The sequence below is a fragment of the Apostichopus japonicus genome, chromosome 12, assembly GCF_037975245.1.
Source record: "Apostichopus japonicus isolate 1M-3 chromosome 12, ASM3797524v1, whole genome shotgun sequence".
NCBI classification, from domain to species: domain Eukaryota; kingdom Metazoa; phylum Echinodermata; class Holothuroidea; order Aspidochirotida; family Stichopodidae; genus Apostichopus; species Apostichopus japonicus.
The window spans coordinates 20,583,444-20,606,950 of NC_092572.1; the positions used below are offsets into that span (position 1 = coordinate 20,583,444).

The 23,507-nt window shown below is 37.4% G+C and overlaps 1 protein-coding gene across 1 annotated transcript in view; it reads right to left on the reverse strand.

Annotated features, from left to right (window-relative positions):
• Positions 1 to 5,384: 5,384 nt before the first annotated feature.
• The window catches only part of LOC139977381 (uncharacterized), a 212,008-nt gene continuing 193,885 nt past the window's right edge, over positions 5,385 to 23,507 (reverse strand). Inside the window, exons 143-156 of the mRNA XM_071986681.1 lie at positions 23,050 to 23,352; positions 21,799 to 22,023; positions 20,513 to 20,797; positions 19,423 to 19,776; positions 17,536 to 17,695; positions 15,920 to 16,083; positions 14,965 to 15,102; positions 13,148 to 13,279; positions 12,551 to 12,776; positions 11,539 to 12,169; positions 10,750 to 10,909; positions 10,134 to 10,307; positions 8,958 to 9,113; positions 5,385 to 7,751 (exon numbers count right to left, since the gene is read on the reverse strand). Of these exons, the coding sequence (XP_071842782.1) occupies positions 7,584 to 7,751; positions 8,958 to 9,113; positions 10,134 to 10,307; positions 10,750 to 10,909; positions 11,539 to 12,169; positions 12,551 to 12,776; positions 13,148 to 13,279; positions 14,965 to 15,102; positions 15,920 to 16,083; positions 17,536 to 17,695; positions 19,423 to 19,776; positions 20,513 to 20,797; positions 21,799 to 22,023; positions 23,050 to 23,352 (3,276 nt within the window). The 3' untranslated portion in view covers positions 5,385 to 7,583. The remainder of the gene's footprint in view (positions 7,752 to 8,957; positions 9,114 to 10,133; positions 10,308 to 10,749; positions 10,910 to 11,538; positions 12,170 to 12,550; positions 12,777 to 13,147; positions 13,280 to 14,964; positions 15,103 to 15,919; positions 16,084 to 17,535; positions 17,696 to 19,422; positions 19,777 to 20,512; positions 20,798 to 21,798; positions 22,024 to 23,049; positions 23,353 to 23,507) is intronic.

The window sequence follows — 23,507 nt, forward strand, 5'->3', positions numbered from 1 at the left end:
GGGTGGGGTGGGTGAACACTAGTCTGAAAGTGGAGGGCATCCCCTGCCCCCTGCCCACAGCCTGGCTACCGGATTGCTGGGGAGAAGTTCATACTCAAATGGACCCATATAACCACTTTAGAAAAACATTCAGTGAATGATAAAGAATGATACACGCCGCATGTCATGTTGAGGTTCAACTTTTTCTTGAACATTTTTATGGTAATTCAGTTAAGACTACAAAAGCTGTAGCTCAGTGAAAGATCTTCCAAAAATTGCTGCAGCTATTAACAGCCAGGTACTTCACAATAATGAAACAACCAAGATGCCATTATTGTTGTATATAAGTTGATGCATGATGGAGGTGCTTGAAAATAGGTCAACACGCAAAAGGATTTCGGATATATTTCTCTGTATACTTTCTGTCTATTTTCAATGGACGTATCAAATTGTCCAAGAGGAAATTGGTGCAGTATATTACTTGCAAAATAAAAGTCCACTTTGAAGGAGAAAAAGATAACCTCTCTAAAAAATGTCCACTCCCCCCCCCCATGAAATTGTTATAGGCTTTTCTTTTAAAACAATTCACTTAACAATGATTGACATGCTGTTTCTATTTTCTACAATGTACATGCTTTTATTGAAGAATGTTAAAGTTCAAATGGAACGAGGCACTATCACACATGTAGGCATATAAACGTGTATTGCATGCATATTTAGCAGTCTGCCACGATACATTGTTGGTCTACTTTACAAGTAGTCTCTTTCTTCTGTAATATTATATTGTTTTCATTTTGTAATTTATCTCCATTTTGTAACTCTCAGATGCCTTCGGTGATGTAGAGTGACTCACATGTGCATACTTTAAGTTGTCATGAAATACAATTTATCACTTAATAAGCCCAAAAAAGGATGCAAACATTTACCAAAAACATTTAATCTTATCACCATTTTCTTGGAAGGTAAGCCTACAACAAGGCATCTGTCTTGTGGCATCTTAAGCTTCTTACTTACTAGCAGTTAGGCCTATGATATTGGCTTATATTGGCTTATATGAATGTATTTTAGATCCTCCTGCAGCAGGAACTCGCGAAGAAGCCTCATTGGCTTATCAAAGCCGCAAGCTGACCGAAGTCAGTCTCTTTAATTCATATTTAACGTCCATGATTATGAATTGTCAATTGTCAACAACTCTGTAATTGGACGACATACATTAATCTGGGAGTGACTCGAACCGGGGACCTTATGATTGAAAGGCACCGGCATTAACCACTGAGCTAACACTCCTGTGTTGATGATATTCCATCGATAATCACACTTAGGGTCCTATGTGACAAGAAACTATTGATCCAATAGGAGAGATCTCTCCGAATTCCATAATGGCCGATCTTGGCCAGCAATTTACGATGAGAAACTACATCAAATGCCTTAGAAAAATCAAGAATATTTATATCAACCTGGGTATTCTTATCATAATAGTGATCTAAATCTGATATAGTCTTGAGAAGCTGAGTAGTACACGAACGACTTCTTCTAAAACCATGTTGTAGGTCTGTTAAAATGGCATGATTGTCTAAATGATCCAGTATACAGTATAGATCCATATACAGATCCATATACAGTATAGGTAACTTATAGACGGTATTAACTGCTTGCAGTAGGGATGGTACCATTAGAGGTAGTATCCAAGTGAATCTTGCAAATATTAACTGTTTTGCTTTAGATCCCAGAGGTTTAAAACGAACGGCTGGCGTCCATATCTGGCATCGGGTTTCCCACAACACAATTCTATATTGTCACATTCTGTGAATTAAACTAAAGGAAATGAAGAAAAAAATGCAGCAAAGCTTGACTAGTCTCAGCTTACAGACTAGTAAATGTTTAGTCAAAGACTTAACCAAAAGATTGTGGGATTCAAAGCATTGCGTAATAAAAGCTTGCAGTGACAATAAGAATATCAGCACTCATTCATTAATTAGTACGTTGCAGACATTTTACATAATCAATTGAACAAGAAACGAGAGGGTTTTTTAACGAGTACCTAACAGAAACAGATTATTAATCTTGCAGGAAGATTGCTAGCCTCATTTGAACTTTTGAAACACCGGCTAACTAATGGGCAACGAAATGGATGGACTTTAACACTATTTATAACTCATCATATCAAAACTGTTTGCAGCCTTGAGGCTATTGCTCGTAAACTTTTAAAGTGTAAACACACCTTGTTTTCAATCAGGATTGCGGATTTGTTCCGCTTTTCTTCTGGTGATACATGTTTGTAATAAACCTAATAACTGAATGATTAATAATATCAGATACTGTAGAAAAAAGCGTAGACCTTGCTGGATAAGTTAGTAGTATCTGCAGTAGTAATGTAAAATGAAAGTGCAAAACTCTGAGCAAATTCATATTTGCCCAATTAATTGATTGATTGATTGATTAAAAGATTGTTCAATGGTTACAAAAGCATGTGCTGAGCACCGTTTGGCCAAACGTGCTAAAAATGTTCCCAACCAGTAGCACTAATACTCCCCATTGCTGGGCAATTTTTACTCACCTATTCGTAAAGTTAAGAGGTGAAAACTTAGCACAGTATTTCTTCATTGTTCTTCTATTCGCAGGGGCGTATCCAGGGGGGGGCGCAACAGGCGCGCGCCCCCCCCCTATTGGCCGTCACCAAAAAAAAAAAGTTTAGCAAAAAAAAAAAAAAAAAAATTGATGACGACCTTTATGTGAGATGTCGGTGATCGCTCAACCCCCCCCCCCCCCTCCCGTATGCTTAATTTTTTGTTTGCCAAAAAAAGGTTCTGGCGAAGTTCGGCGGCATAATAGTTTTAGAAACAGATGGTAATTGTGTTTGTATTATCACTATAAACACTAAGTGACATGCCAGCCATACTAAATTGTGCATTTTGTGTCCATATTTACTGGAAATGTTGCTTATTATTAAGGTCGAAAAATGGATTACATATGGCCATTTGCGGCGATCCTGTGTGGAGGGGGGATATATCCCCCCATGAAAATGGGTGGAGGGGATGTAATGCACCATATCCCCCCCCCCCCACCAAATGCCAGGGATAAGAATATTTTCATGCCTACATTTATGCATCTTCGTTAATGTACGGCTCTTTTTTAGCTTCATTTCTCGCCTACCATAAACGCAGTGCGATCTTTTCAAATAAAGCGTCTTTATAAAGCAAAAATAGTTGACTGTAGGCTTCATTGGCCCTATAACAACAAAATGTATTATTGCGCCCACGGTATTGATATAGTACATATATGCACCCTCATAGTATTCATATAGGCCCTATAGTAGGCCTACACACGTACATGTTCCCTCGAACAGCTGAGAATCTCATGTAACCAGGGTAATGCTTAATACACGTTTCACCTGGATGCCCTAGCAATCGGTACCTAGGAATGTAACTATGTGTAATTGTGTATTGCATGTGTATAGGCCTCTAATAGCCTGCATGAGGCCATTTTCTTCATCGAATAATATAAAAGAGCTCTCGAACATTCTAACGTTGCGCCTGAAACAAGATTGACAGGGGCAATTTTCCCAAAATAACACCCGAAATTAAAAAAAAAGTATTTTGGATCCTGATTATGAGATATTTCGGACATGACATCCCTATTTTAAAGTTGGGTATATGCCGCTTGGAAACCTCGGGAAGTGCCGTTTCCGGCCATCTAGAGGGTTTGTTAATCCCAAAATTTCTTCGAAAGCAAAAATTGTACACCCCCTCCCCTTAGACCCATCCCCCAGGACGGCGATCATTCATGCCTGGCGCCCCCCCCCCCTATTGGAAAATCCTGGATACGCCCCTGTATTCGTGTGATCACATGTCACCAACGACTTTCCGTAATATCTTAAATCAATCCCAAACTGCCTGTTAATTACACTATGCATCAGTAGTTTGCTACTTTCAATTTAAGAAAATTTCTTAACAAGAAGTTAGACCCTGGGCACGAAAATTGTTACACTCAACCCGGGCCGAGTCCCTTTACACCCAGAATGTGCTACGTCCCCGAGTCCCCATTACATCGAGGAGACTGATTCTCACATTGCTGCGTTCTCGAGTCGCCCTTACACATAGAGTGAGACTGATTCTCACGGTACTACTTCCCGGGTCCCCTTACATCGAGGAGACTGATTCTCACATTGCTACGTCCCCGAGTCCCCATTACATCGAGGAGACTGATTCTCACATTGCTGCGTTCTCGAGTCGCCCTTACACATAGAGTGAGACTGATTCTCACGGTACTACTTCCCGGGTCCCCTTACATCGAGGAGACTGATTCTCACATTGCTACGTCCCCGAGTCCCCATTACATCGAGGAGACTGATTCTCACATTGCTGCGTTCCCGAGTCCCCTTTCATTGAAAATGAGACTGGTTCTCAAAGTGCTACTTTCCCGGGTCCCCTTACATCGAAAGTGAGACTGATTCTCAGTGCTACGGCAGGCGAGGTATGACAAGTTCCTAAGATGGAAATAAGTCCTCCATCAGATCTATTGGTTGGTTATCAATGTTTAAAAGGGGTGAGGGTTTAGTGGGGTTATGTTGCAATGATTGCTTCATCGAACTGGTAGGCTATTAACGCTACTACGAAGCCACATGGCCATAAACTGTAATGTAATGTAAATAAAATCTTATATAGCACACTACGCGCGATGCATCTGTGAGCTTTACAAACAATCTAGAAAATACAATGCCATAAAACATTATATAGCAAAATACAGTAAATACATATACCAACTACAGAAATATACAGGAATATGAGATCGAAAAACTATTAAAAGTACTGGTGAAGCGTAAAGCGATAAAACAGATTGACTACAAAATCTACAATTGAATGCTAAAAAGTGATAATTCCAATTGAAGTTAGAACCTAAAAAACACGACAGAACAACATAAAATCTAAAAAATCCTAGAAACCATCTTTGTAGTGCTCTTGAAAGAGATGCGTTTTCAGGTGTGACTTGAAGGAGGTGAAGTTCGTGATCATACGAATTCCGGGGGGCAGCTCGTTCCAAAGATCAGGTGCGGCGACCGAGAATGCTGTGGGGCCATAGTGCTTCTTGTTATTGGTGTTGCGAGGAACGAGAGTGAACGGCTTAGAGCGAAGGGCGTGTTTGGGTACCCGAGGTGTGATCAGCTCAGACAGGTAAGACGGTGCCATTCCGTGTATGCATTTAAATGCAGTAAAGTCAAAGCCAATACAGTAGATTACAAGATGGAAAAGGGGAGACCTAGGAGGTCAGATTGTATTCGTAGTCACAGGATGGGGCTGGCGACTGACAGAGAAGTAGGTAGTGACAAGGGAAAGTTGTGGTTAGGTTAACTTCCTCTTCAGCTTAGGCAACTGTCTTTATTTCAATAAAAATGACATCCAGATGTCTTAAAATAAGAGAAATTAGTGTCATCCTGGTGTCCACTAATCAAGGATTTATTGTGAACCATACATAATTAGTAAAAAAAAATACATAATTATTTAAATTACATAGAAATAGAAATAACTTCGATCAAGGTTTTAAATTATCAAGGTGGAAGATCATAACTCTACAAATCGTATCATGAAATGCAAAACTACTAAAGTGAGATATTCATAATTATTACACTATCATCTAAGCTCGTTTCATTTTGAGAAGAACTAGAAGAATAGATACTGTTCACATCATGTGACTACTGGAATGTAAAGATGAAAAGTACGAAAAATGTATAGGTAAAATTTACTCGTTTGGAATTTTATGACTGAAAGCCCTTTAACTCTACACTAGTACTATAATCTACTCACATGTAGTTGAAACGATTTAGGGTGACACAAGAAGATTTAATGTTGATTCAATAAATAGGTAAATACAATGATTATGAACAGCCCTTTGTGTGAAGTAGAGCTTTATGATTCCTTAGTAAATGTAATATGAGCTTATTCTGCAAGTAAAGGATCCATGATTTGTGAACACTATAACATTTCTGCCTGGTAACAGCATAGAGATTATCAGTTGGATATCTCGTAATCGTGGGTATGCTATGACATACTCAGGTCTGAGTGGCAGATGGCAGGTGGCAGATGGCAGTGGCAGTTGGATGCAGTGTAACTTTGTAAAATCATTATCACTGGAGAAAGGCTCACTATTTTGGTATATGAGTCAAAGAAAGATGTCCCATTTCAAACATTTTGCTTGTTTTTTACATATTCATGGATGGTTGATATAATATTCAAAAAGTAAACTTTCAAAAGTACCATAATAATACAAAAAAATCCTGTGCTTAAAGCTTTCTTGACTGTGCTTGATAAGTCAGAGAAATTGAAAAAGATTTACTTGATAAATTGCAGAATTGATAAACCACAGAAAATGAACCAATTTGTATTATCAAATATTTTGAAAGAAGAAATAAAAAGCATCATAAAAATAGATGGTAAATAAAACAATAAATTGCTAAATTAATTCAGTTCAAGGCTAGTATTCTGTTGCTTTCTGTGTACGTGGACGGAATGTCAAAACAAGGTAATCTAAAACAATGTATAAAGCCTATTTTACATCAGGTAAAGAAAAAAATGTAATCTTAGAAAAAAAACAATAATTTCAACAAAAAATTTTTTCAAGGTGGAATAAATCAGTGACCATTATAAAGTTAATGTCCAAGGACTTCCAAGGTGGTTCAAGCTATTTAAATATCTTATAATGGACGTTAAATGCAATGCAAGGTGTAACTAAGACGTGTTGACAATTAGCTTACTGTAGACTAAATACTGGTTAAAATCATACAATGGATTGAAGGACTACAATAACAAGGCTTTTGTTAAAATCATACAATGGATTGGAGGACTACAATAACAAGGCTATTGTTAAAATCATACAATGGATTGAAGGACTCCAATAACAAGGCTATTCTGTTTAACTCAAACACTGTATATTATGTACCCTCATTTCTGGAATGTCAGTTATTAAATAATTAATAATGAAGGTTAAAATTCAACGATTAACCAAACAATCATTTAACTTTGCATATAATCAAAATTAGCTAAGCATCAATTCATTCATACATGTGTCAATTTATCAGATATCATGAGATGACATAATATGGACGATTTATATTTCTAATATATTCGTTTGCTTGCTTTATAGCTAATGATAGTTATTCAAAAGAATGTTACACATCACCATACTCATTTTAATGAAGTGTATTATCATATTCATATTCTAGCAGTCTCATAAAAAATATTCTTTCAAACAACTATTGTATCATGATTATTTCTCTGAGATGTCAAAATAAAATCAATGCTTAGTTTAATTGTACACAGTACATCACCAGTTTACATCAACCAGTCGTTTTTTCTGTAATTATCTATTGTCAGCAAACACTTTATTCTGCATATTCATTCTGCATATTCATTCTGCATATTCATCAAAAATCTGCATAATTGCTTCTTTTTTTCTGAAATATTAAAACCATAAATAACTACTACATGTGTACTGTCTCTATGTTACAGAAGAATTACGTTTCCTATACCTCAAAAACTGTTAACTAAATGCCTTCCTATCATTACTAAATTTAATCTACATATTCAACACCTCATTTACATAATGATTATTCATTTCTCCTTTTTCCTGAGATGAGACTGTAACTGTTGTTGCCTTTCCTCCAGTTGTTTCTTGAAGTAATCTAATTTCGTTGATAGTGCATCTCTCTTCATGCTGACATCTGTCAGGTGGAATTGTTTGTCATTCACGGTCTTCTTGGTGTCTCGCATAACCTTGTCCTATAATGTAAAGAACAGAATGAAACAGAGGGAAATTAAATATGCATATGTTTGCATCACCACAGCAAGGCTTATCTGTTAAGCTGTACATATATATATATATATATAGAGAGCGTGGTGGCCAATTGGCTAAGGCATTGGACTTGTGATCCAAGTATTGCTGGTTCGATTCCTGCCTAGTTCATTACGTTGTGTCCTTGGGCAAGATGCTTTATCTCAATTGCCTCTCTCCACCCAGGGGTTAAATGGGTACCTGTGAGGTAACTTGTAATTGGGGGCAGTATATTACTGCTGCCGACTGGAGGGATTGTCTCTGGGACAGGTTATCATTGACCAGGGGTAATATTACGTCTGTAAAGTGCTTTGAGACCTATTGCTGGTATAAAGCGCTATATGAAAAGCAAATATTATTATCACACCGTACATTTCCATTAACAAATGTACACACTACCTAAGAATTAATCCTTCACAAACATGACTGACGACATCATCTCTTGCCTGCAACCTACAACTATCAGCTAACATTCCTGGTTGCATGGTATGTCAAGCTCAGCAGGGATCACCTTAACCTTACAGGGTTGGATAGCTCAGTTGGCCTAGCACATGTAGTTCACATGTAGTGCACATGTAGTTCACATGCCTAGCACATGTATTTCTAATGCAGGGTAAAATGTATCGTTCAGATTCTGGGTAACTCACTGTTTTTTGTAGGCTCTGATTTTTCACTCGTATAAAATCCTACAGACACTGTTTGCAAACACTGCTCTACATCTCTGCATTTTGTGTAGCAATTTGACCTTTTTCGCAAAGCATTTTGCGATGAAATATCGGATAGATTATTCCCTGTAAAATGACTGGTTTGTTAATTCCATTTCAGCTAAACCTTACTTTGCTGTTTTCAAAGTTGTCTATGTAATTCCACACTCAAATTTCTATTTGCTTCTATCTCTTTATATATGAAATTCACAATCCACTTAATATATCTCCATTGGGGACAGAAATAAGCATCCATGTGAATAATTTACAAGCTTTTAGAAAACACACGTTAAAGAAACTTCCATCAAGAAAGCCATAATGAAACTATTCCAATCTGAAGCTGTTGGCATTGATATTTTATTACAGAATCCAAGCAAAACATTATAAGAAAACATATCGGGGTTTGCATCAAAGGCGCCATGTGCCTTTCAATGTGGAGAAGAGTCTGACCTTTGACATGAGTGTCTCATCAGAGATATCTTGCTGTGACTGCAGTTGCTGGTAGAGGTCGTTGATCTCATGTTTAGTTTTGATCACCTGGCTGGAAAGTTCAGAGAACTCTGCGCTGAGGTTATCTATCTTATCCTGCATCTGTGTGATGTCATCCTGAAAAAGAATGGAACATTATTTTATTATTATTCATCGTAACCATTTTAATTATTCATCGTAACCATGAAAACAGCTAAATTTTTAAACTACATTAAAAAGAGAATATGTTGATATTTGTCGATATTATTTAGAGAATATGATCGTGATACAATTGATGTAAATGTAACTACAGGAAATTAAAGGGAAAATATTGATCAATATCACATCCAATCAAAAAACAATCATAAACGACACTAAATATTCATTTCAACCATATGAAGACAACAAATAAACTTTAGTGTAAGAATTGAGGTTAACTGAACATGTATAACCACTACTATAAGAAGCAATTGAAGAAAATATTTATTCATGAAATCCTGTACTACTCTACTTCGCATATAAGGCATGAGGCCAGCACTGTTCATTTTTATTCAACTCTCGAGTATTATTAAGTAGTATTATAATTACTAGCTAACATTATTTTTCCATTGGAGAAAAAAAAAAGGTCATAGATTTCATAGACTGAAACAAATCCTAGTATTTGATTGGTTGACTGATTTGATTGAGTCTCTCATGAGATGTGTAGTATCATTCACTTAAAACAGGCAGTTTAGGATTCATTTACGTGACTGATCAAAGGAATTAAAGAGTGTGAAGACTCGCGCAAAAAGAAACTTCTAATGCCGGTCATCTGACCTAGTTTCGAATGAGGTGTAACAGAAGTGTTAGACACCACCACCGCGATCCCAGAAAATACACACACAACTTGCTACCGTCGGTAATTAGACACTAGTATACAGTCAGTACATACATTTGCGGTCAATACCAACAGCACAGTGTATAAACGATACAGCGATGGACATCACAGGTCTAGATAAAAGATAACAAGGTATCACGTTTCATTACTGTACTGTCTGCATTTTGTAGCGACACGAACAAAACGTCACTTGCAAGCAACAGAAAGTTAACATTTTCGTATGGCCGCACGCAGTTTGGGGCGAGTCTTCAATGCCTTTAAGGTGATTTCATTCCACAAACCTCTAAAAATCTCCTGTTTAGATCCTTGTCTTTAGCCTCAGTCAGTGCCATCTTCATCCTGCCTCCAGCTTGCTCTCTAACAGACACCTGTCTGGTAGCATTATGCCAGAGCGCCGTCCCACTCAACTCACCCGGCAGGCTCTCCATTGTGGTCTTCGTCAGTAAGCTCACAGTCTGAAAGAATGAAAATTGTAGTGCAATTCATGATCTTAACTTTTACAAAGACAGAGTCATTGCCCAGTTTGGCAATATCTGGTACAAAATACTATTTCATGGTTGTTGCAGAGCCTGTTTCCATGTTTCATCTAGTTATATGTACAAACTAGTATTTTTCCATCTATGATTAACCATACAATCTAGTCATGTACAAACTAGTATGTTTCCATATATGTTTAGTATGTCGTCCAGTTACACAGTTATTGACAATTCATAATCATGGACGCTAAAATATGAGTCTAAGAGACTGACTTTGGTCAGCTTGCGGCTTTGATAAGCCAATGAGGCTTCTTCGTGAGTTCCTGCTTGCAGGAGGATCTAATATACAAACATAAACAAAATATAGATCAGTATTAACACTGACTGAATAACAGTAAATAACACAAACACAGGTCTTTACCCCTGGGTGGCTTCTGCCAGATATTCCTGTCAGGGCAGTCAGTCGTTTGTCAATTTCATCGTTGGAGCCATGCTGGCGAGCTAGAACCATCTTATCCTCCGTCTCACCCATGAAGTTTCTGGTGTCTTCGTCGAGAGCAAACTTACTGTACCTTGTCATTCTGTTTGGAATAAATAACAAGTATGCAAATTTCTGAGTCTGTGGGTCTCCTCAACCGGGCAAAAGGATGTTAAGAACTAGGTGTGATTTGCTGCATTCTTGAAATAATTTCACACAGATTCACCTCAATGGTCAAATTATGTTTGTTTGTTGTTTTGTTTCTCACTGCGTTTTCTACTTAAGGGTATTTTTCTCTTCCCTTAATAATTATGCAAAAATTCGGGTAAATTATTTTCATTGCAGGAATAATCAGGGTATTGTGTAATATGTGGCTTACAGAAAAATTTGATGTGATCTATTGAACATTGTTCACCAAAGATAAAAGAAAAAGATAACGAGCTACGTGTCGCTGCTTGAACACATTCATCTTATGGGTAATTTGATTGACCAAAATTGCATCAGACATGATAAACTTTTAATAGCTATGACATTTCTTGTTTGCTTAAATGTTTGCAAATGAAAGAATGTGTACAAGTAAGTTGGCCTGACGTTTCGATCCTAGCAGGATCTTATTCAAATGAAAGAAATAACTGCATTAAACTATATGTTAGTTAAGATGTTACCTGTGTTACCCTACCTGTTACCCTGTGTTACCCAACCTGTTACCCTAACTGTAAGATGTTACCCTACCTGTTAGTTAAGATATCTTTGGTAACGTGGACTCCATCCATGTCGCTTCCTCTCAGTAACTTGACATCCAATAGTTGGCCAACACTCTCCTCTTTACCCACTTCTGTCTGCAATGTCCCAAACAAGGTGTCCAGCATCGTCTCAGCATCATTCAGGGAGACGATATTTTCGGCTGTAGCTCCTTCTCCCGTCTCGAGGGATTTTCTCCTCTGTCTGGCGAAGAAGAGATCGTTGCAGACGACCGTCAGAGCGTGGTAGAATTCCCGCACAAAGTCTTGGTCGCTATCGTCTCTCAGGTCGCCGACCTTGACATGAGCTAGAGCGTGGATCAACACCAGCATGAACTCGCCGATGGTCTCTAGTCTGGCTTGTCTGATGTAGAGGATGCGGTTCTCGTCGTCGTAGTGATACGAGTTGCGATATCCGTTGCGTTCCAGTTTCACGTTGGTCGGGATCTTCTCGGCTAACAGAAGAGTGATGGGTTTGTGATCGCACTGGGAGGAGATCAACTTGGTGACGAAGCAGCCAAACTTGTAGGTGACAAAGTTCCGGGCGCTTAGTTTATTGAGATCCACGGGGACTAATTCACTGTCTGTGGTCCATTGCTTTTCCTTAGAATCCAAGAATGGTTCTGTTGGTTTAACGAAGCAAAGAAATTATCAGTTAACAACGACGGCCCTGTAAACCAGATTAAACCGGTAAAAGCAATTCTTTAAATGGCAATTTCTTGAAATACCATACAAGGATATATTTATTGATGATCAATCGACATGTTAGTGTATCAATGACCAGTCACTGTATCATCAATCAAAGGGCCACTCATTCAATCAATCTATTATTCAATAAAAAATTAACCATTTGCTCAATCAATCATTAAAAGAGAGTCTTTGATACATGCACTATTTTTATGTGAAAAGTGCACTTGTTTGATGTGAAAAGTGCACAAAAGGTGTATAAATTAGTGCACAATTCTTAACCAAAGGAAATCATTCTCAATCATTTAGACACACACCTTCTCCTCTCTTCTTCTTCGGCAAGCTTCCATCTTCCATAGTTTTCTTGATGTCTGTTAGTTTCTTGTAGAGTGGAGAAGCCATCAGGAGGGCTGTCAGGTCGCTGTCGCTAAGGGGAGCGGCCATGTTGTATCCAGATGGCATGGACTGATCTGGTTGGTAGGGAGTCGTGTCCTGCGTCGTCATCAAATGTTCAGTGTCGATGGTTTCTTTCAGTGCAATGACCTGTGTAAAAATAAAATATTAAAATATGATATATTTTTTCAAATTTAATTAAAGAACATATGATACATAAAGCAAAATTTTTATACCAAAAAAAATGGTAAACTGCAACCAATGCTTTGTTTTAATGCAGATTCGTGAAATTTCTGGTATACATGGTTCCTTAATGCTAATCATCTCTGTCACAGAATATAAGTCAGCATGTATTCATAGGCCAAACAAAGCTTAAACTTAAAACACACTTAAAATATGCATGAGAGCATCTAGAAATTTGAGTATTAAAGACACAATTAGAAAATTTGAAGAATCAAAGAACGAGGAAATAACTTAAGATTAAGATTGCATGAGACCAGCAGGTCAAGTTTCATATTTACCTCTTGTAATTTGAGTCTGTTTTCTTCCAGTTTAATTTCCTCTAACTTCTCCTGGATGTTATCTTCCATCTTCTCATGAGCTTCCTCTTTCTTTGCAGCCAACCTCTCCGCTCTCTTCTTCTTAATACGTTCCTTAATATTCAAGACAATTTGAATGATAGTGCAATAATTCAAACAAGAATAAAGTAAGGGTTAAGTTTACTGATACATTCAGCCATCGTAAAATGCATTTTCTACCCACACATCCTTTACCAACGAGAACATTTCCTACAGATAATTGCGAGCATGGATGTGATTAATAGGGGGGTTTCTCAAATGTTCACACTCATAATAGTTATTTTAAATATGCATGAAACTTGAATATTCAATACCTAAAATAACAACAACAAGGCTTCAAATATGAATTATACTTTGCAGTCAACCTCTCCACTCTCTTCTTCTTAATACGCTCCTAAATATTCAAGACAATTTGAATGATAATGCAATATTTAAAACAAGAATATAGTAAAGGAAAAGTTACATTCAAAAGGAAAAGATACATTCAGTCATCGTAAAATGCATTTCCTTTCCAACATCCTTTGCAAACGAGAACATTTCCTATGGATAATTGCGAGCATGGATGTGTTTAATTGGGTGGTCTCTCAAATGTTCACACTCATAATAATAATAATATTAAAATTAATATTATTATAATATTACTCATCATAATTATTTTAAATATGCTCAAAACTTGAATATTCGATACCTAAAATAACAACAACAAGGCTTCAAATATGAATGAAACAATTTTTCAATAATAGAATCCTAACATTAACTGTCAAGACAAAAATATTGTTTTTCTCTCATTATTAAGCCATGATTGCACTAAAAAGTTGATAACTGCATACACAAATTGAGCCCCTCAATGTATATGCATCTCAAATGAACGGTTAGCATTTTTTATTTCCACAACCAAAGCAGATATTGATACCTTCAGCTTTGATTCTTCAAAGCTTGGAAACACAGCTTATATGAAGCCTTTTGTTCGTTGGCAATAATGTAAGAAGCAGAAATATTATCCATTGCTTAAATTCCACCTGAAGATTCTTACGCTTTTTTTCCCCTTTCCTTGCAACAAAGAACTGTTACTTCACAAATTACAGTTACTAGAAAGTAGGTCTATCAATATGAGTTTCATCTCCTGTTACTCCCTATCTAAAGAAACAGGAGCTAAACTCCCCATGCAAGTCATATACAACCATGACGAGAATTAGTCCATTAACCATAGGTTGCATTTTTTAGCTCTCTTGACCTCAACTTACTGAAACTGTATCTCTCCTGCAAACAGTATGGTGGGTGTGGAAGAGTTGATTTGTTTACACCTTGCCATGTCTGCCTTGACCTGATAGTGATTTGGCTATTCTAGCTGTGTGATGAGTTGCATAATAGACGAATAGGCAGCTCAACTAAGGTGCAAAAAGATGGGACTGATCACTCAGCTAACCAACTGGAAAAAACCTGCCGTTCAGTACAAACGGCTGGTTTTTTATGCAAACTATAGCTAATGGACACTTTTGCGACATGCTGGGCATCATTGACACATAACAAATACTTCAGACCTTGGAGTTTTATATCCTCCAGCATTGCAGTGCATAACCTAACAAGTACCAGTCCTCAGACTGATCACCGCAGGACACAACTACCAAGAGTTACAGGCACAGTTTTCAAAAACACTGAACCAACTTATTAATACATCGCTGTAGGGAAGTGTAGTCATATACTGAGAGATGATCAATTAAACTCTAAATCTCATGAATAGTTAGCGCCCTCCTCCTCACCTCTAGTTCATTCTGCATCCTCAACCTATCGGCATCCATCTTGTTTGTCAGCTTAGCTACATCTCGCTCAAACTCTTCCAGTAGTTTCTCTTGTTCCTCCTTGGCCGTTCCATTCTTCTTCATCATTTCGAGCTTTTCCTGTCAAATTAATCAAAGTCAGAGAGAGAGGGAGAGAAAGAGTGACCATCAAGAGATCTTTCTGCAAACTCTCGGTACCGACGCTGATTACTTATAATTTCCCGATATTTTCCAAGCACTCTTACTGATGAAATGAGTATATATCTATGCATAAAAATGTGGAAGTTTCTCTAGAGATACCCTCACAGCTCAACTCTGGGTTGTATTAAATTATACAGGGTATCATGTAAACTGTTACCACCGATTTCAAGGTAATAAGGCCTCTGATTGGCCACCCTCTTAGTAATAAATGGTTTATGTGATTGTCACCAACTAAGGAATGGAATGCTTGATAGAGCACAGGATTTGTATTCCTGACAAAACTGGTTCTGATCCCATGTTAGGCAATGATTTAATTTTGTTCAATACCTGTTTCCAGTCAAATTTTCTTTTCATGATATGCTTTATACTGAACATTTCTGTGATATTGTATTCCATTCTATACACAAATTAATACCTTCCTGACGATCAAGTAACCTTGTTCGGTTTCTCACACTGTGTCTGTTGGAGCTGATATGTAGTAAATAATAAACCCAGTCCATTATTACTGGGCCTTTGCAAAGATAGAGCAATGTGAAAACATCCTACCTCGTAAGACTTCTGACATGTAGAAAACTTCATCATGTTACTTCAAAGGGTCAAAGTTGAAATGAACTACATTCTTGACTTTGCCAGAGATTCAGAGCAAAACATATCAATAACCCCATCTGACATTTGAATGATGCAATCTAAATCATTTATAAAACAATCTTGTTGCCATAGCAATGAGAAAACCTACAGCATTCTTCTGTTTCTTTTCTTTGATCATGTCTTCCTTTCTCTTGTTCAAAGCGGCTAGTCTCTTATCAGCCTTTTCTTTCTCCTTCCTCTCATCGTCCGACAATTTCTGCTCAAATTCTGATAGTTCCAAATCCATTTTGTCTTTCTCTGCTCTTTCAAAGTCTGGAATATCAAAATTGAATTATTGCATCGTTGTTGGCTACCTGTATTCAATTACTGTACTGTATTATTTGAAAGTTTTACTACATAATAGTGTTACATAATGATAACACTTTTGCATTATAATGGCTACTTTATTACAATATTATTACATTTTCAGGGTTATAGCTACTGTAAATTTATTACATTGTTGTATTATTGAATAAAAACATTCTTTAATTATTACATTATTGTATGATAATTTACAACGATATTAAAAATTACATTACCAGCTAGTAACGGTACTGCATTGTATCACTTAATTATTTATATTGCAATTAACTATGTAATTTTAATAGCAAAGTTGTTAATTATTATATTAATAATTACTACACTATTATACAATTATTACAATATTAGATATTATACTATCTGTATTGTATATTTATTACATTATTTCATGACTATTACCATCATACATTGTTGTGAGAACAATAATTAGCTTCACTTATTTGGAGATATTTCAAAATGTTCCTGCATAACATAAATGTAAACCTCACATTGAAACAACAAGAAAAGACACAAGATGTATGCTGACATTAATAATAAAAATTACCAATTTTCACTCAAATTACCTTTCACAACAACAAAACAAATAACTTGTTGAACTCCCTTGGGTGGTTGTATATGTTACAGATTAAGAGAGACAAAGTCATTTTTTAGGGAGAAGGTCCAAAATTACGTTGGATTTTCAAGGACCTACTGTAAATCAAGTTTTCAACTTTCAAAAGGTCACCAGGCATATTTCTCAAAAGTGATAGCATACATGTAGAAGAATGACAAACAACACGACCGAATCATTGTTTTCCTTTCCACACTTTGGAATATTAAAGTACACCCTCGGACAGACATAGAGAAAGATAAACACAGAATGATAACAAAAGCTCAACCAGTTTCAAGTTCAAACTGCTGCTTAAAAGCCCCTTTTCTCTGGCCCAAAGCCCCACACCTCACCCCCCCAAGCACCTTTTTTTCTGGCACAAAGCACCACACCTCACCCCCCCCCCAAAAAAAAATACATATACATCGACGAAGGTTTGGACAATTTTAATTTGATATTGAAGTTTAAGACAAGATCATTTTGAATGCACGAACAGCAACTTAATAAAAGGGTCAAAGCATCTGTTGACATCCATAAATTTTGATTTTTCAAGGGCAGTATGGTTAGTGGTAGGTGCACCAACATAAAAACCCAAGCTTTTTGTTGTTCTGTTTATGTGATTGAGGTAACAAGCAACTTACTTTAAGGAGACAGATATTACTATCAAAACGTTACTTTCGTTATCAGTCCAGATTTACCATGATGAAAGTCTTAAAACTAGAAGAAAAAAAATTATATCGGGTGATAAATTTGCCTGAGGCTTTGATTCATGTGGTTCAACAAATTGTACGAAACAAGTTCTACGTTTTCCTCACCTTCCTTCTCTTTCTTGAGTTTCTCTTCGCTGGCCAATCTATCTTTCTCCAGACGTGATCTGACCTCTTCCAACTCCTGAGCTGCCTGTGCGGCCTGCTCTGCATTTACCAGCTGGTCCGCATTCTCGCCACCGAGATCCTTCAAGGCATCTGCAAATTCCTGTTAACGACAGATTAAAATATATAAACGCATGAGTCTCATATTATATGTTCGGGAAGAAGTCAATATAATGAAGGAAGAGTCATTCTTGATTCTTGAACATATATTTCACGTAACGTAAATAACCATAAACAATGACATGTAGGGTATATCCGTAAGGAGTAGCAGCAGGATGGAGAGTCATAGTACAGTAGGGTAACTGAGTATTTATACTTACATACTTAATAAGATAACATGGGTTGTAATTGGCTAACCAGCATCTTAGCTGATTGGCCTATAATATAACAGTGTGATTTGTTATATGACCATTAGACTTATGATGTCACATCACAATGAGGTACAGTACAATCTGGAAAGCGGATTTTGTTGACACAAACAGGTAAGTGATGAACTTTTCCCAATGCATGTAGTATACCATTTCTTAAACTACAAAGATGGTGGAGTATAGGTTTAGGGCCTTACCAAGGTAAGCTATCTACAATTTAGCTGGTTAGGAAGACTCAACATCCCATATCCTTAACTTGGCAGGTACGAGCTCTGGTAACCTTTTGCACATAATATTAACTATCAGTGGATGCATTATAGCCTGTCGGCATCACCGTTAGGTTAATACAGTTTATAGTGTGTTTCTTTAAAGGCATTGAAGACTCGCCCCAAACCGCGTGAGGCCATCTGAAAAAGTTAACTTTCTTTTGCTTGCAAGTGACGTTTTGTTTGTGTCGATACAAAATGCAGACAGTAATGAAACGTGATACCTTGTTTGTTATCTTAACTGGACCTGAGATGTCCATTGCTGTATCGTTTATACACTGTGCTGTGGGTAATGACTGTAAACTAGTGTCTAATTACCGACGGTAGCAAGCTGTGAGTGTATTTTCTGGGATCGATGGTGGTGTTTTAAACTTCTGTTACACCTCATTCGAAACTAGGTCAAATAACCGGCATTAGACGTTTCTTTTTGCGCGAGTCTTCACACCCTTTAAGAGTGTGTCAGGTGATTAAAGAGAAAAGACACCTTTGTCAACATGCTCCTTAATACCGGGAGCAGCATCTCTGTTCAGCTTGCCCGCATTCAATAGATTCACCTCCTAAAGCAATGTACTAGCAAGAATCTATAACTTGTATCTGAAACTGACCATGAGACACAACTCTACATTCTCTGACGAGGAGTTGCCACTATTGAGAGCATGGAAAGAATTCTGTTTGTTTTTAAAGAATATTGTCAGCAATATTCATTATAATAATAATCAGCAGTTATTTTTACGACCACAAATGTGGGAGAACCCCGCAAGGGCTTATGGATTACAACTTACATGTCAGGTGGCTTCCAATTCAACATTTTAACTCAAATTTGGAATCTTTTCAATTTAGAAAGTCATTTCAGATGGGAAAACCGTAGATTGCTCTTGGATGAAAAACCCACCTTACTATGACCCAGCCGGGAATCGAAGCCCGAACCTCCCGATTGCTTAGCCTCATTGCATCAAATGCCACCGCCTTTATCCACTCGGCCACAGCACTGGTCTCCCAATTTACAATCATTTACCTCACAACAAAACTGCCATACACCGTGATACACGTAAGGGCAAGCGAAATTTGTCAAAATGTTTGTACGTTATTATGTTAACTGTAAAGAAATTCAAGCTTAGAAAAACCTGGTTTATGAGGCTACGACCTGCCAAATTAACAGATTTTTATTTTCATACAAAGATTGACTGTTCGCTTACATTGTAATGCTTCTCCTTAAGGTCTAGCTTGGAGCGAGCATATCTCAACTCCCAGTCAGACAAGGCACGTTGTTCGATATCTTTCTTCTCCTCTGCCATATCCTTTTCTAGTCTGCTGGCTTCCAACTGCTGTTTGTTCAGAATAGCTGCCTTCCTTTGATCTCTGGCTTCTGTACTGAGATCCTCTTTGCTCAGATCTGAAAGTTCTCGATCGTGACGTGACATCATAGCCTCGCGTCTGCTGTTGTATTTATCGTTGAGTTTAGCAAGTGCGCCCTCCACGGCCACCTGTTTCTCTGCAGCAAATTGCTGATCGAGATCTTGCAGTTCCTGGTTTTGTCTTCTTTCCAAAACCTAGTTAAAAATTACAACAGATCAAGATAATAATTTACTCAAAAATCATCATTAATATCAAACTAGATTGTTGTAAATGGTTTGATTTAATTATTTCAAAACAAAACATAAATATCCAATGGTTGTTGGATTTAATGAATTCAGATACATTTCAACTTCCCCTGAGAGCACACACCTTATCAGTAGTAGGCACCATACAACGTTCATGAATCAGCAAGCCCAATGTGTTAAGTGACTCTCTCCAGGCCTCTCTGTTTCCTATTTACAATGGTTGAACAAGCAAAGCTGCTATCATAAGAAGATTAGCAAATGGTTTAATTGAGTGAGCAACATTTATCACCTCGAATGAAATTACTTCAAAAGAGTGACATAAAATCATTTCTTGAAACCTTTCAAGAAACATTTGCAAATCGCTTCACTCAAATTGAGTGAAAGTTAGCTGTCAACTCCTTTGAGACTGCCTAGGTTTATCGAATTGATAGTAAACACAAGATCAGTTTTGATGGAGTTCATATCGCATGACTTACCAAACATTAGGCTATGTAAGGCTATCTCACCTCAGCCTAGTTTTATGAATTGCTTACAGTACAGAGCTACATACCTGATGAAAAATATATTAGGCTATCTGGCCTAAGCTTGGGTTTATAAGTTGCTTAATGTACATGGCTACATGCTTGCTGAAACACATATTAGGCTTTCTGGCCTATAAGCTTAGGTTCATAAGTTGCTTTCGTACCTCTCTAATAACAGCCTCTGTTTGGTCTTTCCCAAGGTCATGTATCTTATCAGTCATCTCCTTCCTTTCCTTCTCCATTGTGACCTTTGACCTGACTTCACCCAATTCCTTCTTTTGTTCAATCATCTCCTTCTTTAGTGCGACTTGCTGTTTGCCCTTCTCTTCTTTCAGCAGACGTTTCTTCCGTTTAGCCAGACGGTCTCTCATGTCCAGTTGTTGCCGGGCTCTCTGACTCTCCATGCGATCCTCCAGATCTTCCAGCTCACGAGCATGGACGGCCAGAAGCTTGGGAGTAAAATAATTAAGAACATGTCTCACAATATTAATCACTTTGGAATAATAAATCCATAATATAATCAATAGGCAAAGAATAATCATTCAAACAGCTATGATAAATAAATGTCAAATAGTCAGGAAAATTAATATACAGAAGCTGTGTATGATTTGCTGGAACATTGTCATGTTGTGGGTGTATCAAACTTTGCCAATATATGAGATCGTAAAATACAAGCTTTCCTGGTCTCAAAAAACATGTCCTAATTATCTTCCCCCGATACATAAAATTCTAAGCACAATATTGCAGAAAAGTGAAGGAATTCATCATGAAACATATAAAGAACATCCATATGGGTACTTTCAAAATATTCATATTTTGCTGTGGATGACTGGACAGAGACAGACAGACTGACAGCCAACAACACAGAAGAATAAATTTCTGACCAGTGGTGAGGTAAAAAGCAGCTGTAATACAAATGGATCCTAGGTGCTACATGATGCTCTTAATATGTATTTCATTTAACCAAACCTTGATGTTCCTATCTCATTTATACTACATCAACAACAGAGTGATTCACACAATCTGCACACATTGTTGTGATATACACCTGTTCTGGTATAAACCCAGGCGTTAGATTATTGCCTACATACTGTTGTGTAGAGGATTACCAATGCCTCTCGGTAAAATCAAAGATAACCTTCAGTATTGCGATTGGTTATTGATTCATAATTATTCATTAATATGTATGTCATGTGATTTGGTCAAGAGACCCAGATCAAAGCTTCTAGAAGGACCTTTGCTGGTTCTTAGAGGAGTCACATTCTGGGAGTGTGTTGACAGAAAATATTCCAAACGCAGAGAAAATATCAATAAATCGGAGTCGAATCAGACCTTAATCGTGTTTCTGATTATTGTTAATTATCCTGAGATGTCTGTCTAATTAATCAACCCTGCCAACGAAAAAACCCAACAATACTGTAGCGTGGGAGCTAAGAACAGAACTTCTTACCTGTTGCAATTCATCGTCAGACAGATCCTTCCTGGCAGAGATTTCCGCTCCTTGTTTATTCTTTATTTCCGTGACTGCTTTTGCAAATTCCCGATCGTAGCGTTGGTTGTCCGTAACTTCCTTTTCTCTGGCTTCTTCGACCAGCTTCTTTTCCAAATCCTCAACTGCCTTCTGCTGTCTTTCTCTGAGTTCAGCCTGCATTCGTTGATGCTCACGAACAACAGCCTACGATTGGATATGTGGAAAAATAAAAATTGAGATATTTGCTCGGAATTAGTCAAATAAAACTCTGTATCGGAAAAATGAGGTTAAACATATTAAATATGATATATAGGGTATGATATGAATCACAGAGAAAAAATAAGATGTATATAAAAATAGGACGATATTGAAAAGATGACTGAATGATAAATCAAGAGACCTTTAGTCGTTGCCTAGGCTAGGTTTGCTGATGTTACATGTACAATCAGTCCTTGAGCAATATCTTAATCATAACTGATTAGCGTAAATCTCTCATCTAAAGTGGCAAAGAAACAAAAAAAAAACAAAAAAATTAAACAGCCACTATTCTTTGTGATGTTTGCTGTGTAGAACCACAAATTGTCTTTACACCAGGGGTTCCCTAACTGGGGTGCGTGAGTCCATCCCAGGAGGTTTGTGAGATGTTTCTGAAAGTTAAAACTAGAGTAATTTTTGTTGAACTAAAATCTGATATATCATATAATTTAGTAATGTACAAAAGTCGTACCTATTGACAAACTCTTTTCGTGTTCCATACGCGTATGTTGCCAAAGTAGTACAGTACCGTGAATGTGATAAATAACTGAATTATGAAACAGAGACTGGCCGCATGACTTTGGTGAAGCTGGTGTACGCATGACAGTACGTCGTGAAGATAAAGAGCTGATCTGATCTTGAAGTTTCCAAATATATATTTGTTCATCTCTTGATTTTTTTTCATTACAATATTACGCTTTGAATTTGATCTTTGACGAAGCACTGTAATGTGTATTAGAGAATAGCAATGACTCAGATCCTGTCTCGAAAAGTTAGGGGTTCGTGGACAGCTCTGACATCCACAGGGGGGATAAAGTTAGGAAACCCTGCTTTACACAGTGCCATGTTTTCAAACAATAATCAGGATCCTCGTTGGTGCATACAACAATTTATTCGATCAAAACTCATCGCATAGGAGCAAACAAACATTCCCTAAAAGTACAAACTTTGATTCCCATTGGATCTCTTACAAACCTGTTCTTCCATTGACATATTTGCCAGTTCCTCTTGGGAGATTTCACTGAACCCTTCAGAGAGACCATCTCTCTTGATGCTTTTCTCTTGTTCTTCCAAGATCTTCTTTGCTGCTGCTTCCTCTGCCAGTCGCTTCACTTCCTGTTTCTTCCTCTCTTGGCGAGTTGCCAGTTTGGCCAGCATCTCTGACTCTTGTCTGTCTCTCTCTTGGGACATTTCATACTGGGCATTTTCGTTGTCACGGCGAAGTTGGTCCATGAGCTGTTGTTGGGCGACGGGATCTACCTCGTTAGTCACAGCAAGCTGTGGTGAAGAAAGAAATCATTAATATATATATATATATATAACTATATACAACTATATATATGTAACTACAGAAAATACTCAAAACTAGACAGGAAGGTACCAATAAGAAAGTTAGAGTGGTCTTCCAGAGGGGAGAGAGTCAGAAAGGATGG